Consider the following 21803-nt stretch of genomic DNA (forward strand, 5'->3'; position numbering starts at 1 on the left):
CGTTTCGTCATAGGTCGACAACATTGCATAAAAGATCAAAACTTATTTCCAAAACAACTAAATTCCTGTATGTTTGGTTGCCTGAAACTTATCGATATATTTCTACAATATCGATAATTTGTCTCGTCTCTAAAAATTTTTGTTATGTCATAAAAAAGAAATCTGTCAATAGTTGTCAAAATGGCGTTTTGAACTTTGGAAACCGAGATTTGTACAATTTTTATTTAAATATTTTATTGAAGATGTATTAGTTAATACCAAAATCAACAAGATAAAATGCAATAAAGTTGTTACAGTGGCAAGCAATTGTGTTTAAGGATTAACTGGGGATTATTTTTTTACATATTTTTAAGATGGCCAGCAAACCTACGAAAAGGAAGTCTATTCACGCGACAAAGTTAAATTTCAGGCCCACGACGAGCGACAGTAATTTAGATTATAAAGGGACGAAGCCCACCTGTGAACCTACCTCAATTAAAGAGATTTTTACGCTAATGGTGCTGTTCATTTGCAAGAAATCGTTATTTTTCGACACCAACCTAAAAGTAGCCTTATATTTAGGATGTCTGTTTTTAATATCGCTTATAGCGGATGTAGCGACAATTCCCAAGACGTACCTTTCCCGATCGGATAATATATTTAACAAGTATTTTGTTAAGTTCGCGTGGGGATGGAATCTAATGTTAATCGTGCCTTTTTTGACCTTCACCTCCTATATTTATTGCTGTGGACAAATAAAAAAGATAACAAAACATCACTTACCTCGAATTGTAATAGCAACGTTCTTTTGGTACTTTTGGACGAAGATATTTAATATTGTTGAAGCTTCTTTTGGAAAATGCCAGATCAAACAGTATGGTTCGAAAGAAACATGTTTAAAAGCTGGTCATGTATGGAACGGTTTTGATACATCAGGACACTCGTTCATTCTAATATATGGTAGTTTGTTTTTAATAGAAGAAACAAGAAGTATGATTAACTGGGACAGTATAAAAGAATACTTAAGACTCGAAGAGCACAATAGAGTTACAAAAGATACCGCTCAAAGTACAAATCCTTTAAGAAATTTATCAGAAGCTGAATTCAAAACTTTGCAATTTAATTATGAAAAATATACTCCATATATACGAGGTTTCTTTGTACTGATAACGTTGTTTCAAATTTTATGGGATGTTATGTTAGTGAGCACAATGCTCTATTATCATGTAATGATAGAAAAGTTTGTCGGTGGATGTCTAGCCATTTTAACATGGTTTTTCACATACAGATTCTGGTATGTACATCCTAAACTACTACCAAAACTGCCTGGAGAAGGGGTATTTAAATATATCAAAAAAACGACTAAAGAACCAGTGCCAGTAACCCATCGAAGAAGAACGGGTAGTATAGTGAATGGAAATAGCGGACCTATGTTTATGGGTAGACCAATTTACACACAATCGTCACCACAAGAAGACGAGTCAACAGCAACCTAGTTGTATTTTATTTGCCATTACTGTTTTGTTATTTTTTGCATTTTGAATAGGTAACTTATTTTTTTATATATTTTTATTTATACAAAGGTCTAAATAGCTTTAATACTTGTTGGTTTTTGGTTTTATTATTTTTGTCACTCAAAGGTAGCTAGTCATGATTCAAGTCACACCGGTTGTATCTAATTTTTTTATAAGTAATTTATGAATAGGGCAAAACTTAAAAAGAAAAAATATCAGAGTTAAAGTTAATAATATATCAAACGATATGTAAAATATAATTTCTTTACAAATGGGATGTTTTAGTCTCTATAATAAAGTTTGTATTGACATGTACACAATTTTATTTTATAATGTATATAAAAAGATTATAATCTTGAAGCCATACCACCAGCCACAACAATATTTTCTCCTGTTACATAAGCACCATCATCGGATGCTAAAAATGCAACTGATCCACTTATATCATCTGGTTTTGCAAACCTAAAAGATGATATTGAGATAAAGATTATTTGATTATAAGTTCTTACCTCCCGATAGGAATTTGGGCCAAAGAAGCTTCACTTGCGGCGGGATTATCAGTTATCTAACAACATATTTTAGCTTTACTCTAGGTACATTTCAAGTTAGACCTCTACTTACCGCTCTGCTAAATTTTGTAGCAACTAAACCGGGACTAACTCCATTAACTGTTATATTCTCTGGAGCTAGTTGTAAAGCAGCTGTCTTTACAAGTCCCAACAAAGCAGTTTTACTTATAGAGTAAGCGCCAAGTACCTCTATTGGCTGAAAACCTGCAATCGAAGAAATAAAAATAATTCTGCCCGCTTTACTTTTTCTTAACAAAGGTAAAGCTTCTTTGGCTAAGAGAAATGAACATTTAACGTTGATCTCAAATATCTTGTCCCATGAACTTTCTGAACACTAAAAAAAAATTATATAAATACCAAACACAATTTAATAATCCCTAAAACATACATCTAGAACTCCTCCTACTTCAGGATTAACAGCAGCATTTGACACTAAAATATCCAAGCCGCCTAGATTAGAAGCCTGAAATTTATATCAGAAGTTTTATCTTAATTGCCAGTGACCTCGTAATCGTTACCTCTTTGAATAGTTTTTCTCTATCCTCTGATTTCCCAACGTGACACACCAACCCTGTTACATTTAGGCCTTCCTTAGTTAGTTTTTGAGTAGCTTCTTCCACATTTTTCGCTTTTCTGCTGCTTATTATAACTTTAGCTCCTTCACGAGCCAAACGCTGAGCAATGGCAAAACCAATTCTTGAAAAATCAAGTGTATAAATCAGCCAAGACAAAATTACGTTATAATGTATATTAACCTAACTGGTATTAACTTACCCATCGGTAGAAGCTGTTACAATTGCAATTCTACCAATTAATCGATTTACTGACATCTTTTAAGAAAAAAAAGTTATAATTTGGCTAATAAATTATGTAAAATCCAATTTTTCAAGTTTTTTAATCTTGATTAAAGGGCAAATTCCACTACTTCGTTTGTGTGTGTTTATGATAAAAAATTTAAAACAGTTTACCATGATATAAAAACAAAATTATATGATTAAACAGCGCCTATTGGGTAAACACTATTAATTAAGTATATTTATGTTCAAAATGCTGGTGCTGGTATTAAAGCGTTAAAGAATATCCGAATCACAGATCCGAATATCCATACAATAAATATAAATAAATAAAAAATATACACTTTGTTTTTAATTGATTGAAATTATGCAACCAAGAATACATTTCATTAACCCAACTGCCAACCATAAAATAATAAATACAAGAAGAAGTGTCAAGTCAATGTTAAATTATGGAAACAGCGTGGCTGCCTGGGTAACTAATTTTCAGATATGGCGGCTGGGACATTTGACATGACATAGACACTTCATTGACATGACAATTTCAATTTTATGAAATTTATTTCCGTTTCCGGTTTTTAATGGCGGGCTGTTCAGGAGGTTTAAATGAGGGTTAATATACTTTTTACTTTTTCTAGTAGTAAATTATACAACAAAATTACTCAAAAATATTTATTTGGAATTTAGAACAATGTAAATATGCAAATCAACACAATTAAAGAGCTATAAACCCATAAACTACTGTATCAATATCAAAATATTTAAATAACATCAGAGATGCTGTGTTAAAGTGAATTAGTAAAGTAACAATGCACTGACTTACAGAAACTTGAAGATAAATAAATGTTTTCACAGCTTTACGGGCGTAAAACTAACTGGAAGCAGGAAAAAGACAACAGGAACCCACGCAAAACCTGGAATCAAAAAAAAATATGTAAAAAAAACATAAATATAGGTACATAAGACTCTTATGAATTAAATCAAACAGGACTTGAATGAAAATAAAATGAATAAAAAATATGATACCTATGCATCTAATACCTCATTTGTATTTTAACAATAATCTACATACATAGCATTGTTGCTATGAAAATACATAATAGGTACCTATGTGATATGTAATTACGCATTTCTGTTCATCTTGTAGATAATTAATATAGGCTGTAGGCTAATAATAGTTCAGTAATCATAATTTACCTTGTGTAACTTGCTTTCAATTGCTCAAAATCACCGATCAGTCTTTAAAGTAGAGATACGGAAAAATCCTTGGTAAAGAATATCCCAAGATCTTGGATCTAAAGCTAAAAAATATAAAACAGTTAATTTATTATACCTATTTTTACATAAAATATGGCCCATACCTACTACACGCAGAAACGTCGATTTCATCATTTTCTTCATGTAATTAATATCATATATACTTTATTAAAGTGTTAACAAGGAACTTTATATCAAAAAACATCTTTTGTACTTATAAATTTCAGCCGAAATATCATAAACAAACTTCCATTCAAATCTAAAACGGCAAAAATTAAAATGGCGCCCGACCTTGCCAGAGGCCTCGGGAGTTGACACATGGCTGACACACAGACAAAAGAAGAGGACGCCGACGTGCATAAAAATGTTCCGTAATTGAAATTGACAGAAATCATATAGAAATATTCAGATTTTTGTCTAGGACAGTCTAGAAGGCCATGCTTTCTGCCTGGGTAAGACCGCGCCAGAACTGTTTCCAATTTTCCGGTTTACTGTCACCCCGCTGCCAACTGTCAAAACTTTTTATCATAACCTACAGCAGAAAGTTTTTGTTTTGGGTTGAGACACATTTTGAGAGTACATGTGAATACATCTTTTTTAAGCTACAATCATGATATAAAATAATTCAAGATAAGTTATAAATTTTTAAAGAAAAATGGAGTTGAAAGAATTAGAAGATGACAAAGCTATACAGGAGAAGCTGCAGAATTTACACGATAGTATCGAAAAGATTACAAAACTTTTAGACACAGCTTTAAAGGCAGATACTTCCCAATTATCCAAAAAAGAAAAGATCGACTACGACTTATTCCTCACTTACGCTCTAAATACGTTATATTGGATGTATCTGAGAACCAGAGGTGAAGATCCAGTTAAAAACGAAGTAAAGAATCAGCTTAACAGGATCAAAGAATACATGTTTAAAGCTAAACAGGTACAGCATCTTAAGTTTTAGAAATATTTGAATGAAAAGTTGGTAATAATGAATAAAATTTTTCAGGCACACGAAAGACAAACAGTTAGGCCTAGAATTGACCAGCCTGCTGCTAAGCGATTTGTCAAGCACGGTATCAAGTACAAAGCTCCCAAAAATAATCAAGAGCTCCCAAATAAGAAAATTCGGTTTGATGATTAAAGTTTAGCGTTTTGTTAATGCGGTAAATAAAACATGTTTTTATCACTGCAACAGATTTTTATTTTTAATTACTACACCACATATAATAATGAACAATATAAGATAATTTAATAGTACAGCAATCTTAACCTTACTATTAAACGTAGAGCCGGAAACTAATGCTTCAGTCAATTTTTTACACTGTTACACAGCGAAAGAACAAAAAACTAAAATAATAAATGAAAAATTGAAAAACGCTACTCTTATAAACAATGAGAAATTATACATTAAAAAATTAATAAACTAAAAACGTTATAGACTATATTGTAGCGATTGTGAAAAAAATCCTTGATTCATAACTTGCATGGAATGAGAAAATACGACTAAGGTTTAGAATCGACCTCCGAAAGGCCTCTGTAGTCTACTTCGGGCTCTTCTGGCTACGGCGCGGGCCCCGTAGTTCGGAGAACTCCGTCCGCGATCTGAAATTTCAGAATAAACGTAATTTGGTAAAAAATGTCTATACCTATGTGGCGGATTCATCTCTCCAAAAAATCCTAACCTAACTAAATAAAATTAATAACAAAATCTATGACAAATCATAAAAATAAAAACTAAGCGTAATACATGTACAGTTGGCTATATTTAGGTACTAACAATGGGCTATGCAAGTTGGAGCGGTTTAGAATGCCTAAATTTGGAAAAAAGTTAAAAATAATGAAAAACTTTTTTTTATTTTTTTGACATATCTCAAAAACTAAGCAAGATACGTAAAAAATGTTATAGAGTAAAATTGAAGATGTTTTTTTCAATATTTTTGCTCGCTTTCAATTTTTCTGTAGATCTCTTTATTCCGTAGATATTACGTTTTTTAAGTTTTTTTAGTTTGACTTGCGTGTAAGGACCACCTTCTTTGAGCTCTTAAAACCCAAAAATTTCGTAAAAATTAAGAGTTCAAGACTGTTCAACTATAGAGGTTAATTTGTAGCTCGTGTAATTTCCTACAAATTAATAATTTTTATTTTTATGATTTTAGTCATAGATTTTGTTGTTAATTTTTTTCCGAAAAAATGAGGTGACCATTTTATTTTTATCATAACTCCGCGAGTTTTGAGCTACGAACTTAAAAAGACCTTTTAAAAACGCATTTAAAAGGTCTTTTCAAACAGTTTAAAAACGGTCATATTAATTTTCTTCGAAAAATGTGTTCTTTCGCCATTATTTTACGGTAAACGGTTGCAATTTAGTTTTCGAAAAATAAAAAATTACCTTTACAGAGTGATTACTCGGCTATTATTACATCTATACGGTATCAACAAAAATTGAATCGTTTAGTAATTCTAAAAGCTTCATTTTTGCTTTATATGAGTTTTGCGATAAAACGCAAGGTTTTCAAGTTATTTATAAAAAATGGCAGAAAAATATGTAGTTTTTAGATGAAAAATCATCATTTTCAATCCTAAATATTTAGAAAAATATTAATATTCTGAAAAAATATTATAGAATTAAAATGGGTGATTTATTTTTCATTCTCGAGAAGGGGTGGCACTCACCCCCCAAGGTGAAAGCACACATCGCTATTATGTAACTTTTATTTCTTACATAATATATCTCTTTTCGTTGTTAAAATTTCACGTCAATCGATACGCGTGTCAAGAATTCGGAGGTAATACCCTATTTTTATCCTCGCTTGTTGGCTTAGAAGCGAACAAAGAAAAAACATGAAAAACTCACCTTGATGTTGTTGTCTGTTGGGCGAGTTCCTCTGATCGCCCCAAACTATGGGAGTCGGTCCTTGCCTGGAACCCCTAGGGCTCATCCCAGGTCTGGAAGACCGTCTGTTGGGGTGTCCCGGTCCCCTAAGACTTCTCGCTCTCGACGAGTTGGTGCTTTGGGAAGCTTCGGCTTCGCGACCTTCCTCTTCGCCTTCCTCTGTCGAAGGCTGTTTCTCTCCTTCAGAACTAACCTAAATTTATAATAAACGCATATATTTAGATATTTTTTGATCTGATCTATGTATGCCAGTCGCGATTTCTTGCCAGACTGACATAAATGTAAACTACAGTTGGGCAAACAAGTCGGGGAAGATTTCGCCAGACGCCACTAAAAATTACAGAAAATACCATTTACCTGTGAATTAAACTGACAGACACAACTGTCACTGTCACGGATCCCTTCATTGGACAGACTATATCATTTATTATAGAAGGAATAACTCTAAAGATGGGTTATTCAATGCTAATGATCTTTTATTTTAAAAATGTTTTTTATAAGTAATAGTTGGTAACAGTGTCACTTCCAAAAAATAACAGGTAAAAGAAAAACGCTGATATTGATGATTCGTGATATGAAGTTTGTATCTCCATTACACAAAATTATATGAAGCTCGCAACAGTTGTTCCTTTCAAAAAGTAACAGGTATTAAAACGACAGTGCTGTGACAGCAATATTATACAGATTATACAGATTATAAACTTATCGTCAAAAGCATTGTTTTTCGTGGTTCCAATTTTCAGAGTCGCGCACTAGTTAGGTTACTAGTTTGCGCTCATAGCACGTCTCCACTTATGGCCTCTAAAATAGTGCACAGCGCCTGACCGGCCCAGTTATTACGCTGTTTTAACGCGAGTTTATTTTTGCGCACAGGAAATTTTTTACTCGTTTGCTGATCCGCCTAAAAAACAATTTTCGTACCACGAATTAGGGACAAGATTTTTATCTGTATACATATAGTATACCTAATCTGTGACAATAGCTGGTGATGTGAAATCGGTATCATTTTTCCACAAAATTCTTCCAAAATCGTAACAGCTTTAAGAAAGCACTGCCATGCTTTTTATAAATTCGCAACTGTTATTGCTTCCAAAAAATAACAAGTATTAAAACCACAGAACCGATTTGACCCCTAGCGATTTGATGTAGGGATCGCCGCGCCACGAGCTTTACAACTGTTGTTACCTTCAAAAAATAAGAGGTATAAAGTGATCTAAAGTCAGTATTTCCGTTGCACAAAATTCTATGATCGCAACTAATGCTGTTTCTTACGAAAAATAACAGTGTCGATTAAACCGCTCGCGATGTGATGTATGGATCGGTGCGTCATGAATTTAACGAAACCTGCGACTGTTGTAAAGTCAGTATTCCCGCTGCACAAAATTCTATTAAGATAGCAAATGATGTTACTTAAAAAAGAAAGGTACGAAAATAACAGTGTCGATTCGACCGCTCGCGATGGGATGTAGGCATTCTCGCTTCACAGTTTTACGAAGCCTGGGACTGTTACTTCGAAAAAAATAACAGGTATGAAAACAACAATGATCAGATAGCGATATATCGTGATGTAGTCAGTACTTCCATTGCACAAAATTCTACTAAGATCGCAACTGATGTTTTTTTTTACAAAAAATAACAGGTATGAAAATAACAGTGTCGATCCGACCGCTCGCGGTGTGATGTAGGGATCGTTGCGTCACAAGTTTTACAAAGCCTGCGACTGTTGTTGCTTCCAAAAAATAATAGGTATAAAAACAACAATGCTCTGATAGCGATATCTCGTGATATAAAGTCAGTATTTTCATTGCACAAAATTCTATGATCGCAACTGATGTTGTTTCTTCCCAAAAATATCAGTGTCGATTAAACCGTTCGCGATGTGATGTATGGATAGTTGCGTCACGAATTTAACGAAACCTGCGACTGTTGCTTCCAAAAAATAACAGCTATGAAAACAATAGCTCTGATAGCGATATCTCGTGATGTAAAGTCAGTATTTCCGTTGCATAAAATTCTACTAAGATCGCAACTGAAGTGTCTTCCAAAAAGTATCAGGTATGAAAATAACTGTCGATTCGAGCGCTCGCTGTAGTTATTGGGGCCATGCTATAGTTAATATCAGCTTACCCCATCATCTCCTTCTAAGTCGCCCCTGTCGCGAACTTCTTCTGAAGAAGTTCCAGCCTGGCCAGTCAGATCGTCCAACATTCCTTCCCTGGCCTCATCTCCACCAGTTACTAGTTCTTGGGGTAGTTCAGCTGAAAAAAAAATAATTATAAAGATTACCAGGATTACTTTTGCAGAGGTATTTTATAAAAATTAACTTTCAATAATACATCTAGCAACTAGAAAACCGAAACTTACCATCGCTCTGGGTGGTTTGACGATCGCTCTGATCCTCTGCCACTACAGGGATGGACTCTTGAGGCGAAGATTGCAGGGGTGTCGTGGGCACGCTGCGTCCGGTACCTGAAACAACGGTCCATTATTAAAATTCTTCTGTGCCTTCAGGGCGGTTCACGGATTTGGTCAAATTTTCTTACAATATTCGGACATTTTATTATGACTTCACTCTGTAAATTGGATGTTATAAAAAGGGTAATAAAGGGTAAAGGTGCCCGGTGGCGTAGAGGTACAGGCTCTCGTCTACCAATCTCAAGGTGTGGGTTCGATTCCCACACCCGGCATTTCATCAGCCGACTATTTTTATTAAAATAAAAATAGTTTGGGTACCTAGGTTGACTCAGCCTTAAATGAGTACTTGGGATTCACAATCCTGAGGAAATAATAGGCGGTTGAAGCGTAGTGCTAGCCACATTACCTTCCTTGTATACCGAACGGCTCTAGTATAGCAAGCTGTACCTTGCCATTCCCAAGGCGCTAAACGCTATATACGGGAGCTATTATTATTATTATAAAAAGGGTAAAGAGGTTTACCTATTTTACCTACGTAATTTTTCTGTTTTTTTTGTTGTAGAATTTGCAGAGCACTTTAAATTTTTACCAGGAACCGCCACTTATGTTATTTCTACGGACGGTATACAAAACATGATATGTTACGAACAGTGGCGGCTTAACCAAAAACCTTAAAATGGTCAATGCTCCCCCAAAAAAATCAGAACAAAAAAAGAAAAAACCTATTTAAATTATACTTTTTGTAAATCACTTGTTTTCATCCTAAGATATTCAGAACTATTCCCAAAAATCTTCAATTTGTCCAATTTTCGCTTGAAAACGTTATATTTTAACCATTTTCTCAACAGGCGGTCAAAAATTAATTTTGTCCTTCATTCCCGCTATGTTTTGCACGTATTAAACTCTAAATGCCGCGGCTCGTGACGCCAACGAGGTAAGGTATACTACGTATAGAAAATATAATGGGTTAATGTGCGATAGATACAGTTTATAATGGCCATTGACCGCGTCATTCATAAAAGGATTTCAGTCATATCGCTGGAAAAATTTCGCCATTTGGACAGTTTGGGTAGTTACAAAAACTCAGATTATAAAACAACCTAGGCTTTTGTATCGTTTATCGTGTATAATGTTTGGTTTAGTAAATATAAAGCAATATTTAAATTTTTAATATCGAAAGAAATCCCATATAGTTCTAGTTGTAGCCGAGTGTTTGAGGTGTGGCTCAAAATTTGTGTAGGTAATAATTCATAATTTTCTGGTTATGGATACATGATGAACTGTAGTTGACTGATTCTGGAATAGATATTTTAAAATAGACAACATGGTGTTTAGTTTGTAAAATTGTGCGGTTAAAAGAAAACAATTGCTTAAATTTCGAAAAATGTTAGGGAAAGAATGCCGCATTGACTTAAAATATAAAAAAAATGTGAAATAAAACTTTTAGAATTGTGTATGTGTATATATGCATTTATATTTTTGTGACATTATTATTTAAGTGTCTTTTAAATCCTATCGTGGAAAATTTGTGTAAAGAACATTGACTGGATTTTTAGTGAAATGGCGCTAGACCACCTGTTTAAAAATATAAGGGCAGGTTTCATTTTAACAGAATTTATATTTATTTTTAGATTTATTTTCCTTTAACTAAACGTACAAGTACCTTGTAAGAAACTAATTAAATCTGGGCGCGTCCGAGGGCGCGTCTTAAAAAATATCGCCGCAATATTTTTAAATATTGACCTCCCTACAATAATAACCACGAGCCGCCACTGGTTACGAATATGAAGTGTTACGGTGAAGTCGTCGACGACATCTCCTAGCAAGAAACGGAAACATTCAGAGAAATCTCTCCGCGTTTAGACAAACAATGATAGGAAACGTTTTTTTAAACAGTGTCGCACAGAGGAGTATTTCTGTCTTAGAACTGGCTATAAGTCGAAAATTCAAATTTTAGGAAAAAAATGGAGCTATTTATTACCTTTAAAGGTAAGTAATCAGTTCATCAGAAAAGCAATAGTCTAGAAATGCCACGTTCTTACTCCTGCTGTACTATCAGTTATTCATTTTGATTTCCAATATATTTGATATAAGGTGCAAAACAACATTCCAGATTACAGTTTATTTATGCTGTATCAACTGCAGTGGCTACTCAACCATGAGGTCAAATGGTCAATGCCCCCCCAAAAAAATCAGGAGAAAATTAGAAAAACTTATTTAAATTATACTTTTTGCAAATCACTTTTTTTCATCCTAAAATATTCAAAACTATTCCCAATTTATCCAATTTTCGCTTGAAAACATCTTATTTACCCATTTTCTCTACTGCCGGTCAAAATTTCATTTTGTCCTTCGTTCCCGCTGTGTTTTACACGTATTAAACTCCAAGTGCCGCGGCTAGTGACGTCAACAAGGTAAGGTATACTACGTACCTTTGAATAAGAAGACTAAGGAAGAAGCATAATGCTATCCATGTATTCATGCATGGTGGGCGGAAAAAGCTCTCTAGGGTGGGGATCCTTGACAGTTCTGTTTGACGATTCATTTGACATATTTGAATTTGATTTGAAATTTTGTGGATTTGTCAGTCTTTACGGAGCTTATTTTATGTTATTTATTATTTATTCTACTACTGATAGTTGTATAAAGGTAGTAAATCTAGATGGAAATTGTGGCAGAACTTAAATTAACAGTGACATTATCGCGATTTATCGAAAAAGACTCTAAAATAGTTGGTTGTGTAGCGTGCGGCTAAAAAAAAGTAGATCTCGGCAAAAATTGAGTGAAATAATGGAACAACTTTTCGCTAGTAAGTGACTATATAATATACATACGTGTAGTAAACCGATCATTTATGAAATTCACTTAAATTAACTAAATTATAATATTTTCTTGCATTTTAGCTTTTATTTACTACTTGTCAAAGATGAGATGTCAAAGAATTTTGATACGTTAATTTGACTTACCTGCTTCAGTAGAGTATCGGATGTTTGTGTTAATAAATACTTATTATAACTTATCTATTTTTATTAGAATTATATATTTTTATAACAATTTTAATAACTACCAACATTTATTCACAACGTAAAATAAAATAACAGATTATTGAGTCTACCCCACGTCTACCATACATCATAGTTTTACATTTTTTAAATAAAATTAGAACGGCACTGATAAACCGGAGTTTAAGTCGCCCATATTTGAGGCCCATCGCGGTGTACCTAAGATTTTTGATATGCTCCTTCCTTAGTCTTCTTATTCAAAGCTACGTACAGAAAATATAATGGGTTAAGATGCGATAGATATAGTTTATATTGGCCATTGACCGCGTCATTCATAAAAGGATTTGTAAAGTAGGCAACTTTATATACACTTGTATTTGGTAGTTTACTGACAGACGATATAAAAAGTGACGGTTTTTGTCTTTGTCTAGAAACCAGCGTGTTATTATTGTAATTTGTAATATTGTTTATTAGTTGAGAATCAATATAGTTGATTAAGAAATATCGAGTGCATTATTTTTATATAAATACATTATACGCTCACACATCTTACAGTTTTAACACTTTTAAATTTTTGTACCTGTTGTCAGATTTTATACATTTTCTACTTAATATTCTACATATACTACATTTTCTACGCAGTTTTCTACATACACTTTTCTACGCGTCGTTACCCAACCCTGTTTCTGTAATAATATTATTTATAAAAAATGTCTATACCTATGGATTCATTTCTCCAAAAAAATCCTATATGGGTATTTCGCCACTGCAAGAAAATCTACAAAATAAAATAGTTATTTTTTTGTAAACACTGATGCGTTAATCCAAACGGAAACTACTTGTCAGAAGTTGGGTTTACAGATATACATATTTGCCTAACGAACAAAAAATCGTTTCGGAAAGTTTATCTCTTTCCGTCGTCGGAAGCAAAAAAATACAAAGAATAAAGAAAAACTATTTAAAATATTTAAATTCAACTATTCGAGAACACTTTAGTTTTTTAAAACAGATACGTCTACAAAAACCGTTGACGTACTGTTAAAAAAATAATTATTATATTACATTATTTCATTTTTTAACAGAACGTCAACGGTTTTTAAGACGTATCTGTCTTAAAAAACTAAAGTATTCTTGAATAGTTGAATTTAAATATTTTAAATAGTTTTTTTCTTTATTCTTTCCGAAATTTTTTTGTTGGTTAGGCAAATTTGTATATCTGTAAAGCTAACTTCTGACAAGTAGTTTCCGCTTGGATTAACGCCAGAAGTGTTTACAAAAAATAACTATTTTATTTTGTAGATTTTCTTGCAGTGGCGAAATACCCATATAGAATTTTTTGGAAATATTATTAATATCTCACAAAATATTTAGTACATTCTCAAACATATTCCCGTCAAAATTTGACCATCTCCATACCACCCCCACTATAACCTACTATCATCATCGGCTTGCGGCACCTCGAGCCGGTGCTCCGGCACCGCCTCGCGCCGTCCTTGCACCCCACCGCTGCCACCCGCACCGACTCCCGCCACCAGGGGCGACTCGTTGAACGTGAACCTGCCCGCGCCACCTGAAGGCACGTGCGGCGAGCTCACAGCTTCGCCGAAGCCGTCGTGGCGTCGCGGCGCGAACAGCGTGGGCGTCGAGGGAACGATACCGTCGTCCACCAAAGCGGCGCCGGCCTCGTCCAGCAGGCCGCTGGAGGCGGAGTGGTGGCGGAGGTGGTGGTAGGGGAGGGGCGCGACCGGCCTCGAACGGGACGAGAACGACGAGGGGCCGGGGGCGGGGGAGGAAGTGGAGTTGGCGGCGGTACCTAGATGGGCCAAGGCTGAGAAATAAAGGTTTGGTTTGTACCATATACATATAAAAGAATACTTTCCGTGTAAGCAACAGTCTCCCATACACCAACACAACGGGTGTTTCTCAAAAGTTGCTCACCCCTATAACTTTATTTTTTCAGATAAAAAAACGAGATTTGGTACGTTAGTATATAACAAACTTCCTGTTTCACCGGAAATGACTACAACTTTTGATTTTTAAATGGCACCCTCGGTATTTTTTTAATTTATTCGATAGAAAATGTAATTTTAAATTCCAATCTAAAGTGCCATGGCTGTGTTAAAAACACTAATTCTTAATCAAGGAGACTTAGAAAAATAGATTTGATAGTCTAATGTTTTTAGTGTCTTCTCCTGGCCAGATAGAAAATGCTCAAATCGTATTTTTAGTCATATCTCAATTTTTTCAAATGGAACAAGGGTGGCTCATTATAATATTTGGAAAATGCATTTTTTTACGAATAATTTGATACCACACACTTGGTATTTCGAGTCAAATTTTCGTTACAAACCGCAAGTTATAATTTCAAATAAGCTATATGCAAAAATGTCAAAAGTTGACATATGATATGACATTCTATTCAGAGTGTTATTTTTATAAAGCAAAAAAATGCCGAGGGTGTCATTTAAAAATCAAATCAATCATATCAAAGGTTGTAGTCATTTCCGGTGAAACAGGAAGTGACCGAAAACAATTGAATATGTTAATCAATCCTAATTTATGTCATATACTAATATACCAAATTTTGTTTTTTATCTAAAAAAATAAAAGTTATAGGGGTGAGCCACTTTTGAGACGCACCCGGTATAACATAAATCAGGATTGATTGACGTACTCAATCGAAGAGCACACGGAAAAAACGATGAGTGTTAATTGTCATTTAGGTGAGTCTAATGAGAGGATTAATATTCCAGTACTGAACGAAAGAATATCGAGTTTCTATAGTTTGGGAACATAAGTTCGTCCTTGTTTAGAAGATGAAAGTATTACACTTGAAATATTTTCCTACTGGTCAAATGGCGAGGTCGATTATCGATTGATTTTTTTATCCAAAGATATGAAGGTAGTTATTCCATCTATATCTCTGGTGTTATTTGAACGTCTTTAACATCGATTTCTTCTTTAACATATGATTCGGAACTGTCCAATCAAAGTGCTTACAGCTTACAGCATCGAGAAAGCGCAGAATACTTCGGACCATGCAATGATAGACTTATTTGGAAAATGCATTTATAATATAATATCTATTCTTCAATATTAGGACAAGAATGTATGCGGTGCCAGCACTATATTCTTTTATATGTACATGCTTTGTATATTTATATATGGACATATTTATTTAAAGATATCTTTTCTTCCCATTATAGAAAAAAACCAGCTACATATTTTTTTAAATTTTAGTCTTTTTAATAAAATTAGTATGTTTCTTCTTCTTTAAATGATAAACATTTAACAAATAAACCTTTCTTTTTAATAAACTAAAATATAAAGAGAAATTTCTAATTATCAAAATCATGTATTTTTGAAACACTTAATTTTCGCTAATTTAAGCTTGATTTTCATGCGTCCGTTATCCGTTGATACGATGGTCCGACGGCGCACGGTGGAGTATTAGCATGAAAAAGGTGATCGAAATTCGAAAAAGCAAATGTGTTTAAGATTTCCCCTCGGATTTCCCAAAAAAAGATAAATGATAAGTTAAATCATGTCTGCCAGGAATGGCGTTACTATGGGTCTGTTTAGTTGCATTCATTTGTTTCAACGAAACGTCAAAGTTGTTACCATAGATAAATGCAACAAGTTTAGATTGGAAAGCCCGTAAAAATTTTAGGTCGCGAAATTATTTTGGGTCGCGACAGTTATACGCGATCTGGCGCTGCTATAGCGGTCGCTAAGAACAACGGCAAACAAAAACAGAAATAATTTTCTCTTGTCAAAGTCAGAATCTTCACAAATCATAATAATCTTTCAAAATCTAAACCGCTCTCATTAAAGAAATTCCGAAAAGTGTTTATAGCGTCCATTCTCAAAGTAATTATTGCTATCTTGTGAGTTTAATTCAAGTTTTATTTACTCCAACCGGTGATAATTGTGAAAAAGTGGCATTACAAACTTAAAAAGCTGTGCTGAGAACTGTGAACTGCAAAAACCATCGTGGATCGTGGCATAACGTCGGTTTCCAATGTTTCATAGGTATTTCATACATGCGTCCTTATATAAAGTTTCTTGTATGCAACACACTGTATTTTATTTATAAAATTAAACCAAAATAATAATAAATTTGAATAAACAATATTTGGCGATATAATTCCGGAAAAAGCCGAACCGCTCCGAAATTTTCAAAAGTTTTGGGTTGCGACCGTTGCAAGAATAGCGCCAAATAGTGTTTACATTGTCCTTATGGGCACTTTCCAATCTAAACTTGTTTCATTTATCTATGGTTGTTACTTCTCACGGATAAGAGGTAAATGGCTAAATTTTATGTTTAAGATTATAAATTGTTGTTGTTCTTGTGCTCCTTTTACGTTTATATTATTGTTTTGATTGAAAATGGCTCAGCAAGCTGCAGGTATGTATTCTACAAAAATATATTATTTATTTTGATATTCTCTATACTAACGATTTTTTTTTGCAACTAAAAGTTAGGCGTTCAGAAAATTTGATTAAATTTGTGACATTTTTATTATACTTAGAGATTTAGTTGCGCATTTCGAAGAATTCAGCATATTGTCTACGTTTTACTTAGTAAACATTGGGCTTTCATACAGTAAAATAAAATACTGCGACTTTTTGCGACTTTGCTGATAAAATGAGAAAAACATTCTTGGTTTCCTCTAATTTGCAAATCAGTGATATACTAATGCGAGGTGTAAACCCCGATGGCATTGTTGTTTACAAAGCGATCGCATTAGTGCCATTAGCAGTATAGCACAATTTGGCATTAGTAGCGGCTTTAGTGGTATGGGCATTGGTCGCGGATCAGTAGTAGCATTAGTAGAATTAGTTGCGATATTACTACTGGCATTAGTGGCATTGACCGTGGAAACACTGGAACAGTGATTTTTCTTTCTTTTTTTAGAATCGACGAATTATCCTTTATTTTGTTCATATTATTTCCTCTTTAATTGAAAATAGCAATAATTTATATAAAGTCTACATCAAAAAATTTCGATCAACTATTGGTGTCAAATACCCCACTGTGCGGCGCTCTGATTGGTCATGGCGTTTTCGCGCCACTTTTCATCCGTAAATTTTTTATTCCAGCTCGTCAACGGACAAAGATCGTACAATAACGGACGTTTAGACACTTTTTTTGACAAATTTAATCGAACCTTAATAAAAATATAATAGTACAAGAGCTAGCACCGTCGGGAAAATGAAAATTTTAAGAAAGCTGGTTCTTTAATATATCTTTTGCTATGCATTCCTGACCAAAGTCTGTCTGTCTGCCGGTAGACTACTGCGGTTCACTACTGCGCATCACATCATCTGTACAGAGTATCCCATTTTCCTGTGTTTTATGGGATTTTTCGTTTATGAGTAGATATATAATGATGCGATTGTCACATTACTTTGCCACTTTTTTATGAAACTAAATATGCTACACATAGGTTTGTCCTAGCCTCCTTAGTTCCTGAAATACAGGACGAATTTTAGATGCTCAGTAGTGAACAGATGTTGAATACAGATATGATGCGCAGTAGTGAACGCAACGTCTACCGGCAGCCGGACGGTCCGCACTCTGTTCAGGAGAGCATAGCAAAAGATATATTAAAGAACAAGCTTTCTTAAAATTCTTTCTCGAAAACGTTGTTAGCTCTTAGACTATAAGTAAAACAGCGAAATCGTTATGGAAATGAAAATATAAAATGACACCAATTGGAAGCAATTCGTATATCCGATGAACGGAGGCATGAAAATGCAATAAAGTTAAAAACTGCGTAATTTTCTAACCAATCTCGAAGTCCTTTAATTCAATCAATAAAATTAATATTGTATCGTCGGAAAATGGATGCATGAAAATCAAGCTTTACTCAGGTATCTCTCTTTACTATGATAACCCAAACTGACTTTGATAATGATAATTTAGTTAATTTTATTTTAAGAATATGGAGGTCATTAAAGTAAACATTTTACTTTGAAATAAATATTTATTACCTACAGATATCTCTAAATAACAAGCAATCGATTGACAAATAATTAATATAGACTAATTCTAACTGCAGTCAAATCGCTCATTAAAGCCCCGCCTACACGTAACGTTATACTTGTCAGTCTAGCGTGTCAGGTAAAATGAAACATCGTCTAGAAAACTGACGACAGTTTTCAAGACCTTGTACGTTTTGACTGACAGGTAAAACGTTACGTGTAGATGGGGCCTAACACTAATAAATTACAGGGACTAAAAATATACTTAATCGACAATAATTTAATAATATTCTAAAGTCGTTAAATAAAAAGACTATGGAAGAAGACTAAATTCATATTTTTATATTTAATGACGGCATGGTAGACATTGTAAAACACTTTTCTGTCAACTATTTAACATCTTTCTTGACAAATTTGAATTAATAGAGTTGTTTTTTTTTCATTGGTTTTATGTAAAGGGTATAAGTCTGGAAAACATTTTGTTGGGATATTTTATAGTAAGTATAAGAAAATAGGCCTTTAAATACAAAGTTTTGGTAAAAACTTGAATTTTTGATATAACTTACCATGAAAGATCTAAAAACGAGTTGCGAAAGATTTTTTAAATTCACCCCCGAGAAGGGGTGAAATAAATAAATAAAATTATTTTTTCCTAAAAAAATAAATTCTATAAGGGTATTTCGCCACTGCAAGAAAATCTACAAAATAAAATAGTTATTTTTTGTAAACACTTCTGGGCGTTAATCCAAACGGAAACTACTTATCAGAAGTTAGGTTTACAGATATATATGTATATACAAAATTGCCTAACGAACAAAAAAATGCTTGACGTTTCGGAAAGTTTATCTCTTTCCGTCGTGGGAAGCAAAGAAAAATACAAAGAATAAAGAAAAAAACTATTTAAAATATTTAAATTCAACTATTCAAGAACACTTTAGTTTTTTAAAATAGATACGTCTACAAAAACCGTTGACGTTCTGTTAAAATTATATTATTATTTCATTTTAACAGAACGTCAACGGTTTTTGTAGACGTATCTGTTTTAAAAAACTAAAGGGTTCTCGAATAGTTGAATTTAAATATTTTAAATATGTTTTTGCTATTTTCTGTTACTTTTTTAACCAATTCTATGCATAATAAACATTTGCTAAAATAAATTTGTAAACAATCTGAAAATGTTGGGTTATGTGTTTCTGGCATTTAAAGCAACGTTGCCAATGCTAAACATAAATTTAGCGTGTTTTTTTTCGCCCATTCTGGGAATACGAAAGGCGGTCGCCAGAGGAACGGCTCCTTCCCATAATTTTGCTAACGAGATCTGACTATTTATAACCACGAAGTTCCACGAAAGAGTTTTGATTGCATTGGTTACAACTTATTTGCGGTGGGGGTTTATCTTTTTTTGATATAATATAACAAAAAAGATTAACCCCCTCCGCATAGAAGTTAAAACCAATGCAATCAAAACTTTTCCTCGTAACTTTGTGGATATAGGTATATTTAACTACATATTGTCAGATCTCATAATAGGTAATTTATTTAAAATCCCTAATCACCCAAAAAAATAGAAGATATGGCAACGTTGTAAATTTTCAAATTTCTATATTAGGTCTAGAATATATTTAACTCTCTCATTACATAGGAGAGAGAAAGAAGGATATATTTATGTCAAACTTCCATCTGGTCTCAATTTTCTTTGTTATTTTGTTAAGAAAAGTGTTTTTCAGTAAAATTTTGGACATTTTTTCTATCCTCAATCAAGTGTGGCGTTTAGATAAACTATAATAATATAATGAAAATATAGTGAAATTATTACTTTATAGAGCTGAAATAAAGAAAAATTCAATGTTGAAATTATTTTCCGTTTTTCTGAAAAACGGTAAGAGACCGCCAGGAAAAAAGTTCAGATTCGTAATCTACGAGCTCAAAATAAGGTGTATACCAATCTTGGTGAAAATCGGACGATTTCCAGTTTTCCCAATAATTACCATTCTTTGTATTTTTTTTGGTTCCGACGATGGAAAGAGATAAACTTTCCGTAACGTTAAGCATTTTTTTGTTCGTTAGGAGGCAAATTTGTATATCTGTAAACCTAACTTCTGACAAGTAGTTTCCGTTTGGATTAACGCAAAAGTGTTTATAAAAAATAACTATTTTATTTTGTAGATTTTCTCGCAGTGGCGAAATAACCATATAAGATTTTTTGGAGAGATGAATCCGCCACATAGGTACAGACATTTTTTATAGTTGAATTATTTCGAATTTTAAAGATAACTAGTTATTTTAATAAAACAGTTGTTACTATTCATCAAGAATAATAATTTTATTCTCTTGACGCTCAATTATTGAGAGTACCCTACTTTATATTTTAACAAAAACATTTTAACAAAAAAGAAAAATTTCAAACTTCAGCCATATTGAAACACTTCCTAAGACTTTATATTCAACGATTTTAGTAGAAGCTTTTCTGACAAATACTTGGGCAAATAAAATATAAAAGAGCTGATAAAAAATAAGGAAAATAAAAAAATAATTTCTATAGAATTATTTACCGTCTGTTCCGCTGCTGATCGCTTGGGACTGGGCTTGCTGCTCGGTACTTTCCTCTTCGGGACTTTCCCGCGCCTCGCTCTGGTTGGGAACTTCGCTCGAATCGTCGATGACCTCGACTTCGTTGATAACCTCCACCTCGTTGTTGCCACCCTCTTCTTCGTCCTCTACATCCTGGCAGTCAGCATCTTCATAATTGTCTTGCTCCTGAAATAAACATCACATAATCAAATTAAATTGACAAAAAAAAATAAAGTAACAATTAACAGTGGCGTCCAGTGCAAATCAAAGCAAGCTAGGTAAAAATTGGCAAAATCTATACTAATATATAAAATCCTTAAGTGACTGACTCACTGATTAATCACGATCCTGCTCAAACCAATTAAGACTGCCCTTCCCTAGACAAACTATAACACCTGCGGGGAATCCGAAGAGACGAGGTAGCTTTTAAACTAACAGAAGACTACATGCACTTACGAATCTCTCGATAAATCCAGGGTCAACGACGCCCAAAATCCCAACGGTGGACCATATTTTATGGGAAAATTATTTTGCTCGTAGATATTCAATATGTGTTAAAATTACAAAGTCAATACAAAATATGAAAAAATTAACAATTATTAGTGCATAGGAGAGAAATGGTTTATACAGGGTCTTAACAATATTAACCCGCATAAAAAATCATATTTTCGCAGATTCAGGTCAAGTCAAACCTTAACTAGTTTCCAAAAAATGTATGAGCCTAGAAGCATCATAATATGTAAAAAAAATGTTATACAGGGTGTCTCAAAAGTCAAAAGTAATGAACTTTTATAAAACCAGTTTTTTCTTAAAAATCGATTTTTAAG

The 21803-nt window shown here is 33.5% G+C and overlaps 4 protein-coding genes across 7 annotated transcripts in view; 2 read left to right on the forward strand and 2 right to left on the reverse strand.

The window, feature by feature from the left end:
* The first annotated feature begins 154 nt into the window (after window positions 1-154).
* LOC115877813 (fat storage-inducing transmembrane protein) lies at window positions 155-1805 on the forward strand. The gene has a single exon (XM_030894138.1). The coding sequence runs from the start codon at window positions 354-356 to the stop codon at window positions 1473-1475; it is 1122 nt and encodes a 373-aa protein (XP_030749998.1). The 5' UTR covers window positions 155-353; the 3' UTR covers window positions 1476-1805.
* Window positions 1712-3192, reverse strand: LOC115877814 (dehydrogenase/reductase SDR family member 4). The gene is made up of 6 exons (XM_030894139.1): window positions 2837-3192; window positions 2581-2758; window positions 2451-2525; window positions 2115-2396; window positions 2003-2058; window positions 1712-1955 (listed from the first exon to the last, which is right to left on the reverse strand). Exons 1-6 carry the CDS (start codon window positions 2890-2892, stop codon window positions 1841-1843), a joined length of 762 nt encoding a protein of 253 aa, XP_030749999.1. The 5' UTR covers window positions 2893-3192; the 3' UTR covers window positions 1712-1840.
* A 1435-nt stretch (window positions 3193-4627) lies between these two features.
* Window positions 4628-5299, forward strand: LOC115877818 (nuclear nucleic acid-binding protein C1D). The gene is made up of 2 exons (XM_030894147.1): window positions 4628-5047; window positions 5114-5299. Exons 1-2 carry the CDS (start codon window positions 4769-4771, stop codon window positions 5246-5248), a joined length of 414 nt encoding a protein of 137 aa, XP_030750007.1. The 5' UTR covers window positions 4628-4768; the 3' UTR covers window positions 5249-5299.
* Window positions 5285-21803, reverse strand: part of LOC115877815 (nucleoprotein TPR) — a 35044-nt gene continuing 18525 nt past the window's right edge. For 2 of the 4 annotated variants that reach the window (XM_030894141.1, XM_030894140.1), the window contains exons 7-12: window positions 20958-21162; window positions 13853-14245; window positions 9365-9469; window positions 9128-9258; window positions 6962-7193; window positions 5285-5709 (exon numbers count right to left, since the gene is read on the reverse strand). In XM_030894141.1, the coding sequence (XP_030750001.1) occupies window positions 5618-5709; window positions 6962-7193; window positions 9128-9258; window positions 9365-9469; window positions 13853-14245; window positions 20958-21162 (1158 nt within the window). In that variant the 3' untranslated portion in view covers window positions 5285-5617. The remainder of the gene's footprint in view (window positions 5710-6961; window positions 7194-9127; window positions 9259-9364; window positions 9470-13852; window positions 14246-20957; window positions 21163-21803) is intronic. The other 2 variants (XM_030894142.1, XM_030894143.1) reach the window with 2 other exon arrangements.

Source organism: Sitophilus oryzae, unplaced genomic scaffold (assembly GCF_002938485.1).
Source record: "Sitophilus oryzae breed Bouriz unplaced genomic scaffold, Soryzae_2.0 scaffold_1499_pilon_pilon, whole genome shotgun sequence".
NCBI lineage: Eukaryota > Metazoa > Arthropoda > Insecta > Coleoptera > Curculionidae > Sitophilus > Sitophilus oryzae.